The sequence below is a fragment of the Schistocerca gregaria genome, chromosome 2 (assembly GCF_023897955.1).
Source record: "Schistocerca gregaria isolate iqSchGreg1 chromosome 2, iqSchGreg1.2, whole genome shotgun sequence".
Classification (NCBI taxonomy): domain Eukaryota; kingdom Metazoa; phylum Arthropoda; class Insecta; order Orthoptera; family Acrididae; genus Schistocerca; species Schistocerca gregaria.
In genome coordinates, this window is record NC_064921.1 from 626,657,735 (window position 1) to 626,680,156 (window position 22,422).

Sequence of the window (22,422 nt, forward strand, 5' to 3'; positions counted from 1 at the left end):
CACTTCGTTTGAAGATTTAAATATTTTTCGGAATTAACGATTTTTGGACAGATTCGGACTTTGTATTGCGATAGTGGAAAAGCTTTACTTCATGCGACTAGTAATCATAGTTCGTGAGAGATTACATACTTATTCAAAGAACCCCTTTGAATGCTATGGTGTGAATGAACTGATTTATTAATAATTATTGTTAAATAAAATAACGTGTTAATTTGAAACTGACTATTCGTCTTGAACTTTACTTCGATTTAGGTTCATAAATAATTAGGTTACGTGATTTTCACCAAGAATAAATTGCAGACTAGTAACTGAAACAAGTGAACGAGAATCTATTGAAAAATGGTTCAAATGGCTCTGAGCACTACGGGACTTAACAGCTGAGGTCATCAGTCGCCTCGAACTTAGAACTACTTAAACCGAACTAACCTAAGTACATCACACATATCCATGCCCGAGACAGGATTCGAACCTGCGACCATAGCGGTCGCGCGGTTCCAGACTGTAGCACCTAGAACCGCTCGGCCACTCCGGCCGGCTCTATTGGAAATACTAGTATTAATTTACTTATGGTTTTTTCCTTCAAAAGTGGGAAGACAATACGTGTACTGACTCACTGGGGTTAATTTAAGAACTAGTCGGGTAAAACAAAACCCCTCAATACCAGTCAATGTATAGATAAATTAACATTCCTACTTTCATGCAAGATAAGGAAGTCGGGATAGAATAAAGGGTCGCTACACCCAATCATCACCATCGTAGCCATGTCGTTGTTTTTTTATACATATAATTTTTTTGTTTGCGCAGGGGAAGAATGCGGGGCGATGGTAGCCAGGCGGCGGCTAGTGGCCGCGCTGCTGCTGGAGCTGCTGGCGGTGTGCGCGATGGGAGAGGAGAGCAACCGCGGGCCCAACTGCTCCTGCAGCGCTGAGGACGCTCGCGTGAGCGGCGTACCTGGCGGCGGCTCGGTGCGCTGCTGGGGCTACCTGTGCAGCGGCCAGCTACTGGCCGACGCGGCGGCGGCGGCGGCGGCCGTGGGCGGCGGCCGGCCGCTGCTGGGGTTGGCGCTGTCGTCGCCCGCGGAGGAGCTGCCCGCCGCCACGCTGGCCGCGGAGGCGCTGCGCCGGCTGGAGAGCCTGCGGCTGGACGGCTGGCACGGCCTGCGCGCGCTGCCCGGCGCCGCCTTCCGCGGGCTGTCGCGCCTGCGCCGCCTCTCCCTGTCCTTCTGCCCGCGGCTGCGCGCGCTGCCCGCCGACGCCTTCTCCGGCCTGCAGGCGCTGGAGGAGCTGCGCCTCGTGCAGAACGGTTTCTCAAGCCTGGCGCTGGTGGCGGCCGCGCTGGCGCCGCGGGTGCTGCCGTCGCTGCGCGCGCTCGACCTCAGCGAGAACCCGCTGGCCGCCGTGGGCGCCGGCGACCTGGCGCCTCTGGCCGGGTCGCCGCTGCGCGAGCTGCGCCTCGACAGCTGCCAGCTGGACTTCGTGCACAGCGCGGCGCTCGGACCGCTGAGAAACCTCAGCACGCTCTCCCTCAGCGGGAACGCCCTCAACGAGTCCACGCTCACGGAGCTCGTGTCGGCACTGATCGAAGGTAGCGACATACTCTTTCACAAAATACACAGTCTACATTCAAAATATTGTGAAGTACCAGACACGAGTGATTTATAGACTTCTTGACAGCATGACAGATGAGAATATTACTCATATGTATGTAACATAGCAACAGGTACTTGTAATTTGAAGCAATGGGACCTGGTTTTCCGCAGGGGTCTATTTTACATCTGCATCTACATTTATACTCCGCAAGTCACCCAACGCTGTGTGGCGGAGGGCACTTTACGTGCCACTGTCATTACCTCCCTTTCCTGTTCCACTCGTGTATTGTTCGCGGGAAGAACGACTGCCGGAAAGTCTCCGTGCGCGCTCGAATCTGTCTAATTTTACATTCGTGATCTCCTCGGGAGGTGTAAGTAGGGGGAAGCAATATATTCGATACCTCATCCAGAAACGCACCCTCTCGAAACCTGGCGAGTAAGCTACACCGCTATGCAGAGCGCCTCTCTTGCAGTCTGCCACTTGAGTTTACTAAACATCTCCGTAGCGCAATGACGCTTACCAAATAACCCTGTGACGAAACGCGCCACTCTTTTTTGGATGTTCTCTATCTCCTCCGTCAACCCGACCTGGTACGGATCCCACACTGATGAGCTATACTCAAGCATAGGTCGAACGAGTGTTTTGTAAGCCACCTTCTTTGTTGATGGACTACATTTTCTAAGGACTCTCCCAATAAATCTCAACCTGGTACCGGCCTTACCAACAATTAATTTTATATGATCATTCCACTTCAAATCGTTCCGTACGCATATTCCCAGATACTTTACGAAAGTAACTGCTACCAGTGATTGTTCCGCTATCATATAATCATACAATAAAGGATCCTTCTTTCTATGTATTCGCAATACATTACATTTGTCTATGTTAAGGGTCAGTTGCCACTCCCTGCACCAAGTGCCTGTCCGCTGCAGATCTTCCTGCATATCGCTACAGTTTTCTAATGCTGCAACGACTTCACTTAACGACCAAGAGTAGTGACGTTGGCGTAGAGTTGTCAGGGCTGACAGGTAAGCAACACTGTGAAATAACCGCAGAAATCAATGTGGCACATACGATGAACGCATCTATTAGGACAGTAGCGATATTTAGTATTATTGGGCTATGAGAGTATACGACCGATACGATTTGCCTTTGCAAACAGCACGACATCGCCTGCAGAGAGACTCCTGGCTCGTGACACCGAATACTAAACTAATGAAAAATCGTGGCCTGTCAGTTGGTATGAGTTTATGGTAGGCTTCGAGTGTGTCGCAGACCCCACAAAACTGTAGACCCAGTATGACAACAAGGCACTGTGCAAGCTGGTGGTGTCTCCACAATGGTGTGGGCCGTGTTTACGTGGAATGGACTAAGTCCTCTGGTCGAACTGAACTGATCATTGAACTGGCATGGTTATGTTCGGCTACACGGAATCCATTTCTAGCCATTCATGGACTTCATGATCCTTAACAACGATTGTACATTTGTGGATAACAGTGTGCCCTGTCACCTAGCCCCATTGTTCGCGATTGGTTTCAAGAAGATTTTGAATAATTTCAGCGAATGATTTGCCCACCATGATCGCCCGACGTGAATCTCATCGAACATTTGTGGCATATAATGGAGAGGTCATTTCATGCATCTGCAACACTTCCGCAGTTATGGACCGCTATAGAGGCACAATGGCTCAGTATTTCTGCATGGGACTTCTAACTACTTGTTGAATCCATGCCACGTTGAGATGCTGCACTCCGCTCGTCAGAAGGAGGTCTTACGAGTTATTAGGAGGTCTCACATGACTTGTCAGGTCAGTGTAAATCGTCATAGTGTATCTCACACAAAAGTCAAAATCGACTGAAATACTAGACACGGCAAGTTCATAGGTTTCATCTTATCTGCATGACAGAAAGAAGTGGATATTAGTCCATGTCTGCAACATAGCAACAGCACTCATAATTTTAGGCAATCAGACTTTGCTTACGACAGAGATCTGTGTAGTGTCCTTGCGTTTGTGAAACATGATCTTCGACTTGCACTGTCGGAAGGGGCAGTTTTGTCCTTGTTGCAGCAGGTACATGTATAGAAATAAGAAGTAATACCAGGACCTTCAGTTTAATTTTCCAGACTGAGAAGCCGTGATCGATATACAAAATCTATCCGCTGTTGTTGTGCCCCATCTACGCGTCTGGGAGACATTTCGAAGATAAATTGGCAATGTGCCTCCCAAATCTGGCGATGGAAAGTCAAGGAATAGAATTTGTACATCGGAAACGTCTTCTCTTCCCAGCTATGAAGTAAACAGTGCCTTTGCAGGAAACAGGGTCTAAGGTTCAAATGGTTCAAATGGCTCTGAGCACTATGGGATATAACTTCTGAGGTCATCAGTCCCCTAGAACTCAGAACTACTTATACCTAACTAACCTAAGGACAATATATACATCCATGCCCGAGGCAGGAGTCGAACCTGCGACCGTAGCGGTCGCGCGGTTCCAGACTGAAGCGCCTAGAACCGCTCAGCCACTCCGCCCGGCAGGGTCTAAGGGTTAGTCGCAGAAAACTGTAGCCAGTTCCGAGGAAGCATATCCATTACACTTTTTTTAAAAAAATCCTCTGACTTGTTTGATGCCCTCCGCAATTCCTCTAGTACTTTCGACTACTTAACACCATGTCCCATCGTTCTATTCCTCCCTCTACTGGACTCTCATTCGGGAGGACGACGGTTCAATCCCGTCTCCGGCCATCCTGATTTAGGTTTTCCGTGATTTCCCTAAATCGCTTCAGGCAAATGCCGGGATAGTTCCTTTGAAAGGGCACGGCCGATTTCCTTCCCCATCCTTCCCTCACCCGAGCTTGCGCTCCGTCCCTAATGACCTCGTTGTCGACGGGACGTTAAACACTGATCTCCTCCTCCTCCTCCTTCCTCTCCTCAGTGTTTCTTCGCCGATTCTGTGGAGACCCTCCTCGTTCCTTTTCTTAACAGTCCATGTGATTTTCAACCTCCTTCTGTAGCAACACATTCGATTCTCCTCTGTTCCGGTATCCCCACTGTTCGTGATTCACTGTCATGCAATGCTGTGCTCCAAACATACAGCTTCAGAAACTTCTTCCTCAAATTAGGGTCATGTTTGGTACCACTAGATATCTATATTTCTCTTTGCTAATGCCATCTTTGTCAGTGCTCGTCTGCTTCTTATATCCTCCTTGCTCCCTCCGTCATTCGTTATTTTGCGTTCTACATAGCAGAAAAACTTAACTCCGCTTATTTCATAATCACCTGGTTTGATGTTACGCTTTTCACTATTCTCATTTCTGCTACTTATTCTCATCTTTCTTCGATTTACTCTCAGTCCCTATTCTACATTGATTAGACCGTTCTTTCTTTTCAACACATTTTGGAGTTCTTCACCTTCACTGAGGATAGAAACGTCATCAGCGAATCTTAGCATTGATATCCTTTCACCCTGAATTATAATCCCACTCTCGGACTTTTCTTTTAAATCTTTGAATACTTTCTCTCAATATGAATTTAATAGTACGGGCGAAAGACTGCATCCTGGCTTACAGCCTTCTTAATCCGAGCATTTCTTTCTCGGTGTTACAGTCTTATTGTTCCCCGTTGGTTCTTGTTCATATTGTATATCACTCTTCTTTCCCTGTAGCTTACTCCTGTTTTTCTCACAATTTCAAATATCTTTCACACTTCACATTATCAAAAGCTTTTTCGAGGTCAAATGCTATGAGCGTGTCTTCATTCTTCTTCAGCCTCGATTCCATATTCAAGCGCAATTTCACAACTGCCTCTTGGTGCCTTTGCTTCTCCTAGTCAAACAAGTACTCGTCTAATAGATACTCAGTTTTCTTTCCTATTATCTGTACATTATTCATGTCAGCAGCTTGGTTGCATGAGTTGTTAAGCTGATTGTGAGATAGTTTATGTAGGTATCTGCCCTTGCTGTCTTCGGAATTGTCTGGATGATGTTTTTCCGAAAGACTGATGATACGTCGTCAGTCTCATACATTCTGCATACCAACATGAATAGTCGTTTGGTTGTCATGTCCCCGAATGATTTTAGAAATTCCGATGGAATGTTATCTATCCCTTCTGCCTCATTTTAGCTCATGTTTTCTACGGCTCTTTAAAATTCTGACTTAAATACGGCATCTCCTTTTTTCGACGTCGATTCCTATTTTTTCTTCTGTGAAGCCAGCTATCAACTTTTCCCCCTCATAGAGGCCTTCAATGAATTCTTTTCACCCATCTGTTGTTTCCTCTACGTTTAACATTGCAGTCTTATGTTACTACCCTTTTTTAAATGGAGTTTTCCATATGCTGACTCAATCCTTCCGAAGATCATTTCCAGGACATGTAATGGAGTATAAAGTTTTTGGACAAAATTCTACCCGTAGAGGAGGTAGTGAAGCATCTAGGGGTACCCCTGGATGAGAAACTGTCACGGAGGGCTCGTGTAAAGAATATACACTGAAGAACCAAAACAACTGGTATAGGCAAACGTACTCAAATACAGAGAAATGTAAACAAGCAGAATACGACGCTGCGATCGGCAACGCCTATATAAGGGAAAAAAGTGTCTGACGCAGTGGTAGATCGCTTACTGCTGCTACAATGGCAGATTATCGATATTTAAGTGAGTATGACCGTGCAAGAGCGATGGGACACAGCATCTCCGAGACTGCTGTAAAATGGGGGTTTTCCCGTACGGCCGTTTCACGAGTGTTCCGTCAATATCAGGAATCCGGTAAAACATGAAATCTCCGCCATTGCTGCGGCCGGAAAGAGATCCTGCAAGAACGGAACCAAGGACAACTGAAGAGAATCGTTGAACATGGCAGAAGTGCAACCACTTCGCAAATTGATGCAGATTTCAATTCTGGATCATCAACAAATGTCACCATATGAAATACCATCGATATGAGCTTCTGGAGCTGAAGGCCCATGACACAAAACTTTACACCTCGTCAGGGCCCGTCAGCTCCGACATTGGACTATTGAGACTGAAAACACGTTGTCTGGTCGGACGAATCTCTTTTCAGGTTGTATCGAGAGGATGCTCGTTTACGGATACGGAGACAACCTCATTAATCCTTGGACCCTGCACGTCAACAGGGGACTGTTCAAGCTGTTGGAAGCTCTGTAATGGTGTGTGGCGTGTGCACTCGGAAAGATATGGGATCCCTGAAACATCTAGATACGACTCTGACAGGTGACACGTACGTAAGCATCGTGTTTGATCACCTGCATCCATTCATGTCCAATGTGCATTCCGACGGACTTGGGCAATTCCAGCAGGATAAAGCAACACCCCACACGTCCCGAATTGCTACAGAGGGGCTTCAGGAACAGTCTTCTAGGTTTAAACACTTCCGATGCCCAACAAACTCCCCAGATATGAACATCATTGATCATTCTGGGATGCCTTGCAAGGTGCTGTTCAGGAAAGATCTTCACCCCCTCTTACCCTAAGGGATTTATGGATCGAGTTTTATGTACGTGGGTGCCTGTGACGTGCAAGGAATACGTTCATGAAGATTGTGTGTTCTTATGTTTTGAAAATGTTGATTCTTTTGTTACCTGTAATGTGACAAATGAGATTTCACTACAAGTTTAACTGAAATTTTCGTACTTAATTTTGCATTTGTTTTGCTTACTTAAATTTTTTATTCAGTACTACTACTTACGTACTAAAATAAGTCACATTCAGTTAGATTACTTCGTTACAACAGTACAACAACGTTTAATTTGATAGTGTCGTTTACTATCTAATCCCATAATAATTTAATAGCGTGTGCCATGTTACATATACCCAATAGCCCTTATTTAAGATGCACGATTTTTATAAGGCCACCTTGATGATCAAATTTTAACTATTTACAATAGTAAAATTACGCAGTTCGTAATATCTCGTTTCTACTCCAAAATAGAAAAATAAGTTTACCAGCTGCGACATGGTCGCGTATACAAACAGTGATCCAATACTGTCAAATGTTTTATATTCCAGCCTTTGGTCACAATATGAATTCTTTAGACGATGACCGGTTTCAGTCCGTAATTACCATCCTCAGATCTATAATATACAAATATATACACCTAGTGAACAGTGTGTCTTTCAACATAATGCAGCAATACGTTTCACAATATACTATCATACAATCAGGGAGATGTACAGAAAACACGGTAAAACGTACCTTTTTTACACCATGTCCTAAAGTAATAAGGCCATAATGGCATCGTCAAAACATATAAATATAATCAGCATAGCATCGTCATATAGGTCCAAAATAAGATGTAGAATAGGCCGCATCTTCCACACAGTCATTATTGCAATGGCTAGTGAAGTACAGTAGCTACCAGAAATCTGTTTGCCTACATAATCCCTAGATGTCGCTACTGTCGGCTTAGAGGTAGTCATCATTTACGCTAATAAACATAATCTGATAAAAACACATTATGTAAAATACATGTAGCAAACTTTTAAAATTGACAACTATCATAGAAACTAAATTGTGATACATTAAAAGACGAATACAGTTACCCATATAAAATTATTAAAAGGAAATATGACCGATCCTTTTTATGGTGAATTTACGGTCAGCAATACGTATTACATTGCCTGTAGCAACCTATAAATTGCCTATGAAAGATAAAAGGTCTACATGACAACTGAAAAAAGGACAGATCAATGACCCTCTGTTGGGTCGGCCGCCAGGATGTTGTTTAGGTGTGCACCGATCTTAAGTACTTAACCACTACATATTGCTGTATTATGTTGAAAGACACACTGCTCACTAGGTGTATATATTTGTATATTATAGATCAGAGGATGGCCATTAAGGACTGAAACCGGTCATCATCTAAAGAATTCACATTGTCATCAAAGACTGGAATAAAAAACATTTGGAAATAAATTTACTTTCTAATATTGTACATAACGCTAGCTTAAATTCCGAAATAAAAATACAGAAACTGGTAAAACGTAAGCGCGCCTTAATCGGGACAGACGAAATAGCAGTTCCTGTGTTATTAAGAAATACGATATAACATTCCTTCGGACATGCATGCATGTCTTTTTTTCGCAGTGCGATGCCATCCACTCTCAATAAATACACACGATTGCAGGTTGTGACACAAGGGCGACAAGAAAGGGAAGTTTAGGACTGACCGTGATTGTTGTACTGTATAGCCGAAGCGCTTAAGGCGACAGCTGGGGTAATACGGGCCTGAGTCCCAGCCCGGCACAGATTTTCATGTCGACATTGTAATGCAAAGCCGAATTTGGTTATATTCCTAATTTCGATTGCATTTCCTGCATTAATTAATACGCCTACATTAATAAGAAAATTAACAAATCTTATTTTTGTTTAACGGCCTTGCCGCAGTGGATACATTGGTTCCCGTGAGATCACCGAAGTTAAGCGCTGTCGGGCGTGGTCGACACTTGGATCTACATCTACATCCATATTCCGCAAGCCACCTGACGATGTTTGGCGGAGCGTACCCTGAGTACCTCTATCGGTTCTCCCTTCTATTCCAGTCTCGTATTGTTCGTGGAAAGAAGGATTGTCGGTATGCCTTTGTGTGGGCTCTAATCTCTTTGATTTTATCCTCATGGTCTCTTCGCGAGATATACGTAGCAGGGAGCAATATACTGCTTGACTCTTCGGTGAAGGTATGTTCTCGAAACTTCAACAAAAGCCCGTACCGAGCTCCTGAACGTCTCTCTTGCAGAGTCTTCCACTGGAGTTTATCTATCATCTCCGTAACGCTTTTGCGATTGCTAAATGATCCTGTAACGAAGCGCGCTGCTCTCCGTTGGATCTTCTCTATCTCTTCTATCAACCCTATCTGGTACGGATCCCACACCGCTGAGCAATATTCAAGCAGTGGGCGAACAAGCATACTGTAACCTACTTCCTTTGTTTTCGGATTGCATTTACTTAGGATATTCCAATGAATCTCAGTCTGGCATCTGCTTTACCGACGATCAACTTTATATGATCATTCCATTTTAAATCACCCCTAACGTGTACTCCCAGTTAATTTATGGAATTAACTGCTTCCAGTTGCTGACCTGCTATATCGTAGCTAAATGGTAAGGGATCTTTCTTTCTATGTATTCGCAGCACATTACACTTGTCTACATTGAGATTCAACTGCCATTTCCTGCACCATGCGTTAATTCGCTGCAGATCCCCCTGCATTTCAGTACAATTTTCCATTGTTACAACCTCTAGATATACCACAGCATCATTAGCAAAAAGCCTCAGTGAACTTCCGATGTCGTCCACGAGGTCATTTATGTATATTGTGAATAGCAACGGTCCTATGACATTCCCCTACGGCACACCTGAAACCAGTCTTACTTCGGAAGACTTCTATCCATTGAGAATGACATGCTGCGTTCTGTTATCTAGGAACTCTTCAATCCAATCACACAATTAGTCTGATAGTCCATATGCTCTTACTTTGTTCATTAAACGACTGTGGGGAACTGTATCGAACGCCCTGCGGAAGTCAAGAAACATGGCATCTACCTGGGAACCCGTGTCTATGGCCCTCTGAGTCTCGTGGACGAATAGCGCGAGCTGTGTATCACACGATCGTCTTTTTCGAAACCCATGCTGATTCATACAGAGTAGATTTCTAGTTTCCAGAAAAGTCATTATACTCGAACATAATACGTGTTCCAAAATTCTACAACTGATCGACGTTAGAGATATAAGTCTATAATTCTGCACATATGCTCGACGTCCCTTCTTCAAAACGGAGATGACCTGTGCCCTTTTCCAGTCCTTTGGAACGCTACGCTCTTATAGTGACCTACGGCACACCGCTGCAGGAAGGAGGGCAAGTTCCTTCGCTTACTCAGTGTAAAATCGAACTGGTATCCCATCAGGTCGAGCGGCCTTTCCTCTTTTGAGCGAGTTTAATTGTTACTCTATCCCTCTGTCGTCTATTTCGATATCTACCATATGTGCGACAATGTAGAGAAGGAACTACAGTGCAGTCTTCCTGGGTGACCATCCAGGCCGCCATGCGCTGTTGCCATTTTTCGGGGTGCACTCAGCCTCGTGATTCCAATTGAGGAGCTACTGGACCGAACAGTAGCGGCTTCGGTCAAGAATACCATCGTAACGACCTGGAGACCGGTTTGCTGACCCCACGCCCCTCCTATCCGCACCCTCCTTTGAGGATGACAAGGCGGTCGGATGGTCCCGGGAGGCCACTCGTGGCCTGAAGACGGAGTGACTACATTTAGTGGAGTCGAAGGCCTATTCAGAGCCTAGAAAAAGAATGTGAAGACTAGTAACGAATTCATTTGACTGTTGTATAATGAGTCTAAGAGTGTTTATTTTATCTGCAGACGAACGATTACTTCTAAAATCAGCTTGCTGCTTTTTTATCTGTAGTTCAACTTGCACCTTGATTTTGTTAAGGATTCTTCTCGCCAAAACTCCGCTTGAAATCATAAGCAAGGTGATTCCCCTCCAGTTAAGATTGTCGGAGTTGTGTTCTTTTTTTGCGAAATTTTGTGAGGAATCTTCTCCACTCCCGTGGCATGCTATCCAAATTCCAGATCTTTATCAAAATAGGGCGGATAAGATCAGTGACTATGTCTAGGTCATTAATCAGAAGATCTGATGCAATGTTCTCTGCCCATGGAGCCTTTCCATTCTTTACCTGCTTGATTGTTGTCTTGATCTCACCGTTTGAGGATGGCTCCAAAGTAATTGGGAGCTGTAGTTAGGAGCTCCAACGTCAGGCGCGTAATGGGGTCCATTAGGAAAATGGCTGGCAAGGAGGGTAAGGAAGCCAGTGTGCACCCCGTTTGCATGCCAGGGGAGCCATTTCGGACGTGGAAAGGCTGCTTCCGGCTGCCATAAAGTGTACGGGGTGCAGCCAACTGCAGGTGGCGGTCCATGTCGGTACCACTGACGTGTGTGACTTTGGGTCGGAGGAGATTCTCTCTGGTTTCAGGCGGCTAGCGGAAATGGTAAAGACTGCCAGTCTTGCTTCAGAGATTAAGGCGGAGCTCACCGATAGCTGCATCGTCGACAGAACCGACTGTGGTTCTTTGGTGCAGAGCCGAATGGAGGGTCTGAATCAGAGGCTCACTCGTTTCTGTGACCGTATAGGCTGCAGATTCCTTGACTTGCGCCATCTGGTGGTGGGTTTCCGGGTTCCGATTAATACACTCCTGGAAATTGAAATAAGAACACCGTGAATTCATTGTCCCAGGAAGGGGAAACTTTATTGACACATTCCTGGGGTCAGATACATCACATGATCACACTGACAGAATCACAGGCACATAGACACAGGCAACAGAGCATGCACAATGTCGGCACTAGTACAGTGTATATCCACCTTTCGCAGCAATGCAGGCTGCTATTCTCCCATGGAGACGATCGTAGAGATGCTGGATGTAGTCCTGTGGAACGGCTTGCCATGCCATTTCCACCTTGCGCCACAGTTGAACCAGCGTTCGTGCTGGACGTGCAGACCGCGTGAGACGACGCTTCATCCAGTCCCAAACATGCTCAATGGGGGACAGATCCGGAGATCTTGCTGGCCAGGGTAGTTGACTTACACCTTCTAGAGCACGTTGGGTGGCACGGGATACACGCGGACGTGCATTGTCCTGTTGGAACAGCAAGTTCCCTTGCCGGTCTAGGAATGGTAGAACGATTGGTTCGATGACGGTTTGGATGTACCGTGCACTATTCAGTGTCCCCTCGACGATCACCAGAGGTGTACGGCCAGTGTAGGAGATCGCTCCCCACACCATGATGCCGGGTGTTGGCCCTGTGTGCCTCGGTCGTATGAAGTCCTGATTGTGGCGCTCACCTGCACGGCGCCAAACACGCATACGACCATCATTGGCACCAAGGCAGAAGCGACTCTCATCGCTGAAGACGACACGTCTCCATTCGTCCCTCCATTCACGCCTGTCGCGACACCACTGGAGGCGGGCTGCACGATGTTGGGGCGTGAGCGAAAGACGGCCTAACGGTGTGCGGGATCGAAGCCCAGCTTCATGGAGACGGTTGCGAATGGTCCTCGCCGATACCCCAGGAGCAACAGTGTCCCTAATTTGCTGGGAAGTGGCGGTGCGGTCCCCTACGGCACTGCGTAGGATCCTACGGTCTTGGCGTGCATACGTGCGTCGCTGCGGTCCGGTCCCAGGTCGACGGGCACGTGCACCTTCCGCCGACCACTGGCGACAACATCGATGTACTGTGGAGACCGCACGCCCCACATGTTGAGCAATTCGGCGGTACGTCCACCCGGCCTCCCGCATGCCCACTATACGCCCTCGCTCAAAGTCCGTCAACTGCACATACGGTTCATGTCCACGCTGTCGCGGCATGCTACCAGTGTTAAAGACTGCGATGGAGCTCCGCATTCCACGGCAAACTGGCTGACACTGACGGCAGCGGTGCACAAATGCTGCGCAGCTAGCGCCATTCGACGGCCAACACCGCGGTTCCTGGTGTGTCCGCTCTGCCGTGCGTGTGATCATTGCTTGTACAGCCCTCTCGCAGTGTCCGGAGCAAGTATGGTGGGTCTGACACACCGGTGTCAATGTGTTCTTTTTTCCATTTCCAGGAGTGTAGGTCATGAGTTCATTTCACACAGGAAGCGGCTACACGGGTAGCAGCGGCTGTGTGGAAGGGACTAGGCGTTCGTTTCTTTTTTTTTTTTATACTCTCAGGAAACCACAAAAGGGGCGTCCTTCTGAAAGGGGGTAGGTAAAATGCAGTAAGGTAGTTGTAGAAACGATCGGTATTGCAGTTGTGGCCACTCGTGGCCTGAAGACGGAGTTTTTTTCATTTTTGTTTAACGTTTCGGGGCATTTGTCGAGTTTTCAACCTTTGTTATGTGACACAGGCAACTCGTCGCTGCGCGTGCTGGAGTTGTCGGGCGCGGGCTTCCAGAAGCGGCCGCCGCCGGAGCTGCTGTCTGCGGTGGGCCGGTCGGGCGTGACGAACCTGTCGCTGGCGGGCAACCGCTTCCAGACGCTGCCGGCGGGCGCGTTCCCCGCCATGCCGCGGCTGCGCCACCTCGACCTGCGCGATGTGGCCGCCGTGGCGGTGCAGGAGGGCGCGCTCGACCCGGCGCTGCTACCCAACCTGCGCACGCTGCTGCTCGGCGGCAACAGCCTGCCCGGCGCCTCGGCAGGCTGCCTCCTGCCGCAGCTGCGCTCGCTGGACCTCTCCGCCAACTCGCGCGAGAAGCCGTCCCCGTCCGTCTTCGTCCTCGGCGAGAACAGCTTCGCCCACATGCACAACCTCTCCTACCTCAACCTGTCCTACAATAACATACACTTCCTGCTCAAAGACACTTTCGGTGGCCTCACCAACCTGGACCAGGAACTCTCCCTGAAGCACGGTCACATTTCTAGGATCGAGGTGGGCGCCTTCCACGACCTGAACAAACTGCGCTTCTTGACACTGGAGGACAACCGCCTGTCGGGAACGAATCTCACGGCGGGAGTGTTCCGAGGACTGGACAGCCTCGAAGTACTCCTGCTGGGGAACTGCGGTATCACGCACCTCGCCGACGACCCGAGTGTGTTCGTCCACCTCGCGAGTCTGCAGTACCTGAGCCTGGAGCGGAACGGTATACACAGCATCAGTGGAGCCGTTTTCGCGCCCCTCACGAATTTACTGGGAATCGATTTGTCCCACAACGAGCTAGAGTCGTGGAAGAGGGGACGGGTGTTCGACAACAATACGAGGCTGGACACTGTGCTGCTCTCGTTTAACAGGATGACGTACCTGTCTCCCGCCATGCTGGACGACTTGTCCGGTCGGTCGCGCGTGGAGCTGGGGGACAACCCGTTCATCTGCTACGCGCCGCTGTACAAGAACGTGAGGGAGTGGCTGAGCGCGAACGGGGGCAGTGCAGGGAACTTGAGTGGCGAGGCGGCTCCCGCGTGCTACTCTCCGGACGCGTGGCGCGACCGCAACCTCTCGCAGTTCTTGCAGGCGCTGCTGGACGGGACCGCCGCGCCGGCGAAGACCTCCGCCTGGTGGCCCGGCGCCGTCGGCGGCTCGCTGCTGGTGCTGGTGCTGCTGGTGGCCGCCGTCTGCTACAACCAGCGCGCCTACCTCCGCTACTGGCTCTTCCTGGCGCGCACCGACCTCCTGGGCCGGGCGTGCGCCGGCCGCGCCGACCGCGCCCTGCAGTCCTACACCAACTACCAGTACGACGCCTTCGTGTCGTACAGCAGCGAGGACCGCAACTTCGTGGTGCGGCTCGTGGCGATGCTCGAGAACTACGAGCCGTTCCTCAAGCTGTGCGTGTTCGAGCGCGACTTCCAGGTGGGCTCGGCCATCTCGGAGTGCGTGCTGCAGTCGGTGGCGCTGAGCCGGCGCACCCTGCTCGTGGTGAGCGACGCGTTCGCGCGCTCGCAGTGGTGCCGCTGGGAGGCGACGCTGGCGCAGCACCAGCGCATCTTCGGCGACGAGGGCGCGCTCGTCATCGTCAAGCTGGGCGAGGTGCCGGCCGGCCACCTCACGCCCACGCTGCGCCACCTGCTGCGCACGCGCCTCTACCTCCAGTGGGACCCCGAGCCCGCCAAGCAGCGCCTCTTCTGGCAGAAGCTGCGCGCCGCGCTCGCTCCGCCCGCCATCTCCGTCAAGGCTGCCGACCAGTGACGTCGCGGCGTCTCTCTGCCCACCGACGACTCGCGCGCCACTTGGACTGAGTATCTTCTCCATCAACTGCCTTCTCCGATCTGTGTAGTAGTGCTCATATCCAGGGTACTCTTTCATCATATTCCTCGGAATTGTACATACGTTCGCCATCTCACTCCACTAACTACTGACCAATTTGTAATGGCCAGTCACGATCTCAATACATTCCTCGACGAAGAGACATCGACCACTCCTCTACAGCATTCTTCATATTTTCGTCATTTTCGCGATTCCTCATTTCATATTTTCGTATTTAAGATCTAGATCGCCCCTTCGATCCTGGTCCGACGGAGCTTCTCAGGACCTAGCTAACACATCTTCCTTCACCTGTGTTTCTTTCGCTGAGTCGCAGAGTCAATTGCACCAAAATTTGTTCACGACTGATTTCAGCCCTTGGCCATTTTCACGGTTTTTCAACTGAATAACAGCAGGCACTCTGTCTCTTGCAGTGCGCCAGACGCACAGACAGCGGTAGTTTGAGTGTATGTGGTGCAAGTAATAAAAATAAATGTCATGTGATTTGAGCCTCTCGTCGGGTAGACCGTTCGCCGGGTGCAAGTCTTTTGATTTGACGCCACTTCGGCGACTTGCTCGACGATGGCGATGAAATTATGATGATTAGGACAGCACATCACCCAGTCCTTGAGCACAGAAAATCTCCGACCCAGCCGGGAATCGATCCCGGGCCTTTAGGATTGACATTCTGTCGCACTGACCACTCAGCTACCGTGGGCGGGCTGTGCTGCAACTGACAGATGGGCTCCCGTTGTTCGTTTGTAAACACTTTAAAATGGCTTAAGAGCTGAAATAAGTCGTGGAGAAATTTTGGGAGACTGTTGATGCCAGTTGAATAAAAATATTACTGGAGCTTACGATGTCCAGTTTTCCAGCAAAATATTCGAGACAATAACATTGTAATGACTGTGTTTCAAGTATCTACCAAAGGAAAGACTGAAAATTAGTGCAAGGAATGTTCAGTAAAGACTGGTACTCATTTTCTAAAAACTCTATTTCAGAGGTTCAATATTCTGTCTACCCAATGTGATTCAATTCTCCCATCACCGTTGGCGCCCCTGGAAGTCGTGATGAAAGCCGTTCTCGCCTCTAAAACGTTACTGCCAGGGTTTCATTACCTAAAAGTCGCATAGTGTCACATGTGTCTCTGCTACAATTTGCCTAACGTGAGGGCTGGTAGTAGCTGATGAAGCTTCCACCGTCCAAACACATATTTGCTCTTCTTTGGAATGTAGCCCATCATCAGTTGGCTCGTAATGTTTTGCTACCGTGCATCGCCATCATCTCCTATATACTGTTTCTAATAGCAGAACACATCAACACGATTCTCCTTTTGAACTGCGATAAACAGTCACGGTACCCAGAATTTGCATATTCTAGACATGTGAAAAGGTTCTTTGAAAGAGTGTGAACACTTCTAGAATACCATCAAGCTGTCTAATGTTGAGTCGTGGATCACCTTCAAAGACCGTGAGAGATGCGCCTCCTCCTCTTTGCAACCTGCAACGTTCCCGGCTATTTTTAAAAGCCCTGTGCCAACAAAAACGCCCTGTAAGGGACATGGCACACTGACCAAAAGTTCTCTACAACTCGTCACATATTACAGAACCATTTACGTCCAGACGAACACAAAAAATTACATCGTGTAACGCTTCTCACGAAACTCGAACACGTTAAAGTTTTAAAGGCGAGAAAAATGCACAGACACTTCAATTCCCTGCTCCAGCTCATAGCGAGAGTGCTGGAAGCACGACAGCAGAGTCTATCACGTAGGTTGCTTCGACAGTGATAGGTGCCCCACTTACTCGCTACCCGTGATTCAGGGAGTTCGGGAAGAAAGTAGCAACACGAACCCGGCTGAAAAATCATAAACCTGGAAATTTCCAATTTCACCGAGAACACAGAAATATAGTCCATGTATTGTGATATAAATTGTGAGACAATTTGACTAGCAGAATTTTACGATTATACTGATATTCTGTGTGAATGACCTGTAAATGGAACGGAGCTCTCTGTTTATGTATATAACCGAAGTTTAGAACTTGTCCACTTTTGAAAGAAAAACCTCTGAATTTTGGCCTTATTAAAGTAAATATTTTTTTCTTGTATACTTTACAAAAATCTGTTGTGCGGTTTCAAGGTGTATTTTCCTGGTCAACGTACATTGTGTTTCGAATTGATTCCACAACGCTAAAACTATTGACTTTAAAAATAGTGCACTTATCTATCTTTGAAATTAACATCATCATTGACACAATCTGCCGGATTCTGTGTATCATTTTGCTGTACTCGTATTTACCTTGAATCGATTTTTGTGATGTATGGGGAGCAACTGACTTTCTAACAGTTATGGAGAAGGCGTGTCCTGAGCAGAAGACTGTTGTATATACTTTTTCTAAATTTGTTTAATCTTTAGGTACTGCTATGATGTGGAGTTATGGGCATCGATTCGTATGTCAAGTGTCGACCAATTCTTATAAGACTGATAACAATATTTTAAAATACGTTACTCTTACTGTACATGTGCTTGTCGATTTGCTATGTAAATGACAATGCAAACACTTTGACTTACAATTTAGTTGGGACATGCAGTGACTAGTTATCACACAGCGCCATTTTGAGTGTTGTGTACTGTCTGTGATAAGGAAATGTGGCACGGTGCTTTTTTATTACTTTTTCTTATGTATATAATTCACAGCGTTTGTGTTACTTTGAGTTAAGACATGAAACTGATGATACACTTAGGCTGGATTTAAATGTGCCTCGTCTCCCATATTTCGATGTGACACTTGTGTATTAAATATTTGCAGGCCAAATTACTATAATATAAATTTGGTTTATAAATCAGAAATGTATTTAGCTAAACATTCCATTTTAAATTTCACGTTTGAGCCAAGTGAAGTTTACAAGCACTACATATAATTATGATTACAGTTCGTTATTATTATACCAGTAAACTGGACAATGCACTTTTGGTTTGGTTTCGATATCTCTCTTCCTATTTCTCTGATTCCATCTTGATATTTTTGTGTAAATGGTATGTTACTTTAAAATATGCTGTTATTTAAAAACAAGAGGACGCAAGAAAGAAAATAAAATGTTTACCTTGCCATGTAATTTTCCTTTCCTCTATTTCACCTACTAATATTAAGAAATCGATCTTCTTTCTAGTTACAAACATAAACTATACCTTCTATTTGTGAATATCTTGAGATGAGACACTAAAGTTAGGGGACATTTCGTACCATACATAACAAACCAATGTCATAATAACAGTACTTTCAAAAAATTCTCTAGAACTCATATCACACAGGACGGGAGCCATATAAGAATTTCTGTGCAATAAGGTCCCTCCTGTAAAATAATATACATTCCCTTGATACATGTAGTTTTAGCTATAAATGCAAAGAGTTTTCGATGGGTCGAAGAATAATTTTTCATGCATGTCCGGGTCGCAACGCCATCACACTGTTCGCTATAGGCACTGCGCCAGTAGCTGTGACGGTCTTATTAAACGCGGAATACGTCGCCTCATTCCTAAGTTCTCAGTTGTTTGACAGGTTTAATGCGGGCCACCACGAATTCCTCTCCTCTTCAACTTGGAGTAGGTTTTGAACCCAATGTCCTCAATTATTTGCAGGATGTAATCCAATCTCTGTCTTCCTCTCCAATTTTTATTCTCTACATCTCCCTCTAGACCGTTTGACATTATTTCCGGCGTCCTAACACATCTCCTATAATTCTTTCCCTTCTTATTGTCAGTGTTTTCCGTGTTTCTTTCTCGGCTGACTCTGTGTAAAAGCTCCTTGTTCCGTATCTTATCAGTCAACCCAATTTTCAACACTCTTCTGTAGCACCACATTTCAGGCGGTTCGCCTCTTTTCAGTTCCGATTTTCCCACAGTCTGCTACTCAATAGCACACGATGCTGTGGTGCAAACGTCTAGTAGGGCTTACGGTTGATACCAATAGACTTCTTTTAGCCTGGGACGCGTCATTGCCTGCACTAGTCTGATTTTTTACGTCGTCTTTGCTTCGTCCATCATAGGCTATTTTGCTTTCAAAGCAGCAGAATTCCTTAACTTCGCCTACTTCGTGACCACCAATTTTGATGTTAATCTTCCCGCTGTTCTGATTCCTGCTCCTTCCCTTTACTTTCGTCTTTTTTTCGGTTTACTCTCAATCCATATTGTGTACTGATTAGACTGCTCATTACATTCAACAGATTCTGTAATTATTCTTCACTTTCATTGAGGATTGCAATGCCATCAGTGAGTATATTGTTTCTGCATTTCACCCTTCATTTTAACCCCAGTCTTCAACCTTTCTTTAATTTCCGTCATTGCTTCGTTGATGTATACATTGAACGCACCCTTGTCTTATATTCCTTAATCCCAATACTTCGCTCTTGTTCTTACACTCTTATGGAGCCGGCCGCGGTGGTCTCGCGGTTCTAGGCGCTCAGTCCGGAACCGCGGGACTGCTACGGTCGCAGGTTCGAATCCTGCCTCGGGCATGGATGTGTGTGATGTCCTTAGGTTAGTTAGGTTTAAGTAGTTCTAAGTTCTAGGGGACTGATGACCACAGATGTTAAGTCCGATAGTGCTGAGAGATTTTTGAACTCTTTTGGAATCTCCTTGGTTCTTGTGCGTATTGCACATTAATCGTCGTTTCTTATAACTTACTTCCATTTTTTTCCAGAATTTCGAACATATTGCAACATTTTACATTGTCAACCGCAGCGTCAGGAATTCTTCTTTGATACCATCACTTTTCCTAAAACCAAACTAAACGTCATCTAAGCTCGCTTGGCCTGCCGCACGGTCTAACGCCCTGCTTCCTGATCGGGAAGGCGTGCCGGTCCCCAGCACGAATCCTCCCGGCAGATTAGTGTCGAGGTCCGGTGTGTCGGCCAGTCTGTGGATGGTTTTGAAGACGGTTTTCCATCTACCTCCCCGTCTCAGTTACCCTATGTCGACGATTGCTGCGCAAACACCGCCTCCATATATGCGTACACCATATTTACTCTACCAAGGAAGCTACACTCGTCTGGTATGAGATTTTGCTGGGTGGGGGGTGGGGGGGGGGGGGTAGTGGTGAGTATCCCACTTCCTTTTACACAGGTTCTTGCGCTCTTCCTTAAACTTCAGTTTACACTTCACTGTCACTAAATTGTAATCTGAGTCAATATCTTCTCCTGGATACGCCTTACAATGGAATATTTGATTTCCTTATCTCTGGCTGATCATGATGTATCCAGTATCTGCGGACCTTTTCCAAGGTTTTACTCGCATGACTCTTGAACACAGTATTCGAATAACTAACTGAATTTTATTACCGCATGTTGCTCTTATGCAAGGTATAGGGCTTCGACGAAGCTCCACAAAGCACTCGATTTCGGGCAAGGATCTTCAACTCCTCAATTGTTTTCCTCTCCTTTTTGGCCTCTTCGTCCTCCGTCTCCTCCATCATGACCTTGGTTTTCCTCGTTTTCTCTTTGGCCTTTGCGTTCAACAGAGAGCTCGTCTCTATGCAGCATCCTGGCTTTTTCGGAGGGTGCGTCGGATTCGGCTCCACTGCTTTTTCTTATCTGGATGTTGATACGTTTCTCTGTAGTTCTTTTCCAAAGGGTTGCATTGGATATGACATTTGGCCAGAAGATTTTAAGAATTTTTCTGTAACACCTATTGAGGAAGGCTTGCAAACTCTTGGTGATTGTTCAGGTAACTTTCCAAATTTCGCATTTGTATAGATGCACTGCTTTCATGTTTGTTCTAAGAATTCGTGGTTTAGTTGTTACGGAATTCTCTCTAGCCCTTCATAATGGATACAGCTGGATGAAACCCCATTCGCCTTTCGGATTCTTGCTCTGTAACCGACAGCTGGTCTTCCCCTTCAGTAATTACACTCCCAAGGAGTGTGAACTCGTTTACCTGTTCACCAACCTGATTATTCAGTCTCATCTTCCTCGTATCTCTTGTGCTGATTTTCATAATCTTCGTCTTGGTGGCATTCACTTTCAGCCCAAGAATCTTGGCTTTATGTCCAAGGTCCTGCAGCTTTCCCTCCATGTCAAAAGGGTTCTGCGAGAGGAGACAGATATCACCGGCAAATTAAATATCTTCCACTAGCTCAGTCAGTCCCCACTGTATCCCTCTCTTCTTCCTCTCCACCATTTCTCTTACCACTTCATCCAGCACTAGTAAAAAGATACATGGATATAAAATACATCCTTGGCTGACTCCAGACTTAAATGGGGAGGGCTCCGTAACTTTACCCTCATGGATGACTCGGTATCGCGAACTTTTCCAGAGATTTCCACACGTGACTTCATTTAATGGAGTCGAAGGCCTTTTCAGAGTCTACAAAAAGAATGTGAAGACTAGTAACGAATTATTTGACTGTTGCATAATGACTCTAAGAGTGTTTATTTGATCTGTAGAAGAACGATTACTTCTAAAATCGGCTATTTGGTTTCTTATCTATAATTCAACTTGCACCTTAATTTTGTTAAGGATTGTTCTCGCCAGAAATTCGTTTTGAATCGTAAGCCAGGTGATTCCCCTCCAGTTAAAATTGTCAGAGATGTATTCTTTTTTGGGAAATTTGGTGAGGAATCCTCTCCACTCCCGTGGCATGCTCTCCAAGTTCCAGATCTTTATCAAAAGAGGGTGGAGAAGATCAGTGGCTGTGTCTGGGTCAGTAGTCAGAAGATCTGATGCATTGTTATCTGCCCCTGGGGCCTTTCCATTCTTTACCTGCTTGATTTTTGTCTTGACCTCATCCTTTGAGGATGGCTCCAAAGTAATTGGAAGCTGTAGTTAGGAGCTCCAACGTTAGGCGCGTAATGGGGCCCATTAGGAACATGGCTGCCAAATAAGGGAAGGAAGCCAGTGTGCACTCCGTGTGCATACCGGGGAAAGGCTGCTTCCGGATGCCATGAAGGGTACGGAGTGCAGCCAACTGCAGGAGGTGGCTCATGTCGGTACCACTGACGTGTGTCGCTTTGGATCGGAGGAGATTCTCTCTGGTTTCGGGCAGTTAACGGAAAAAAGACTGCCAGCCTCGCTTGCGAGATTAAGGCGGAGCTCACCATCTGC

At 46.8% G+C, this 22,422-nt stretch overlaps 1 protein-coding gene across 1 annotated transcript in view; it reads left to right on the forward strand.

Moving 5' to 3' along the window:
* Positions 1-18,440, forward strand: part of LOC126334635 (toll-like receptor 4) — a 299,100-nt gene extending 280,660 nt beyond the window's left edge. Inside the window, exons 4-5 of the mRNA XM_049997073.1 lie at positions 805-1,584; positions 13,498-18,440. Of these exons, the coding sequence (XP_049853030.1) occupies positions 822-1,584; positions 13,498-15,269 (2,535 nt within the window). The 5' untranslated portion in view covers positions 805-821 and the 3' untranslated portion in view covers positions 15,270-18,440. The remainder of the gene's footprint in view (positions 1-804; positions 1,585-13,497) is intronic.
* Positions 18,441-22,422: the final 3,982 nt, after the last annotated feature.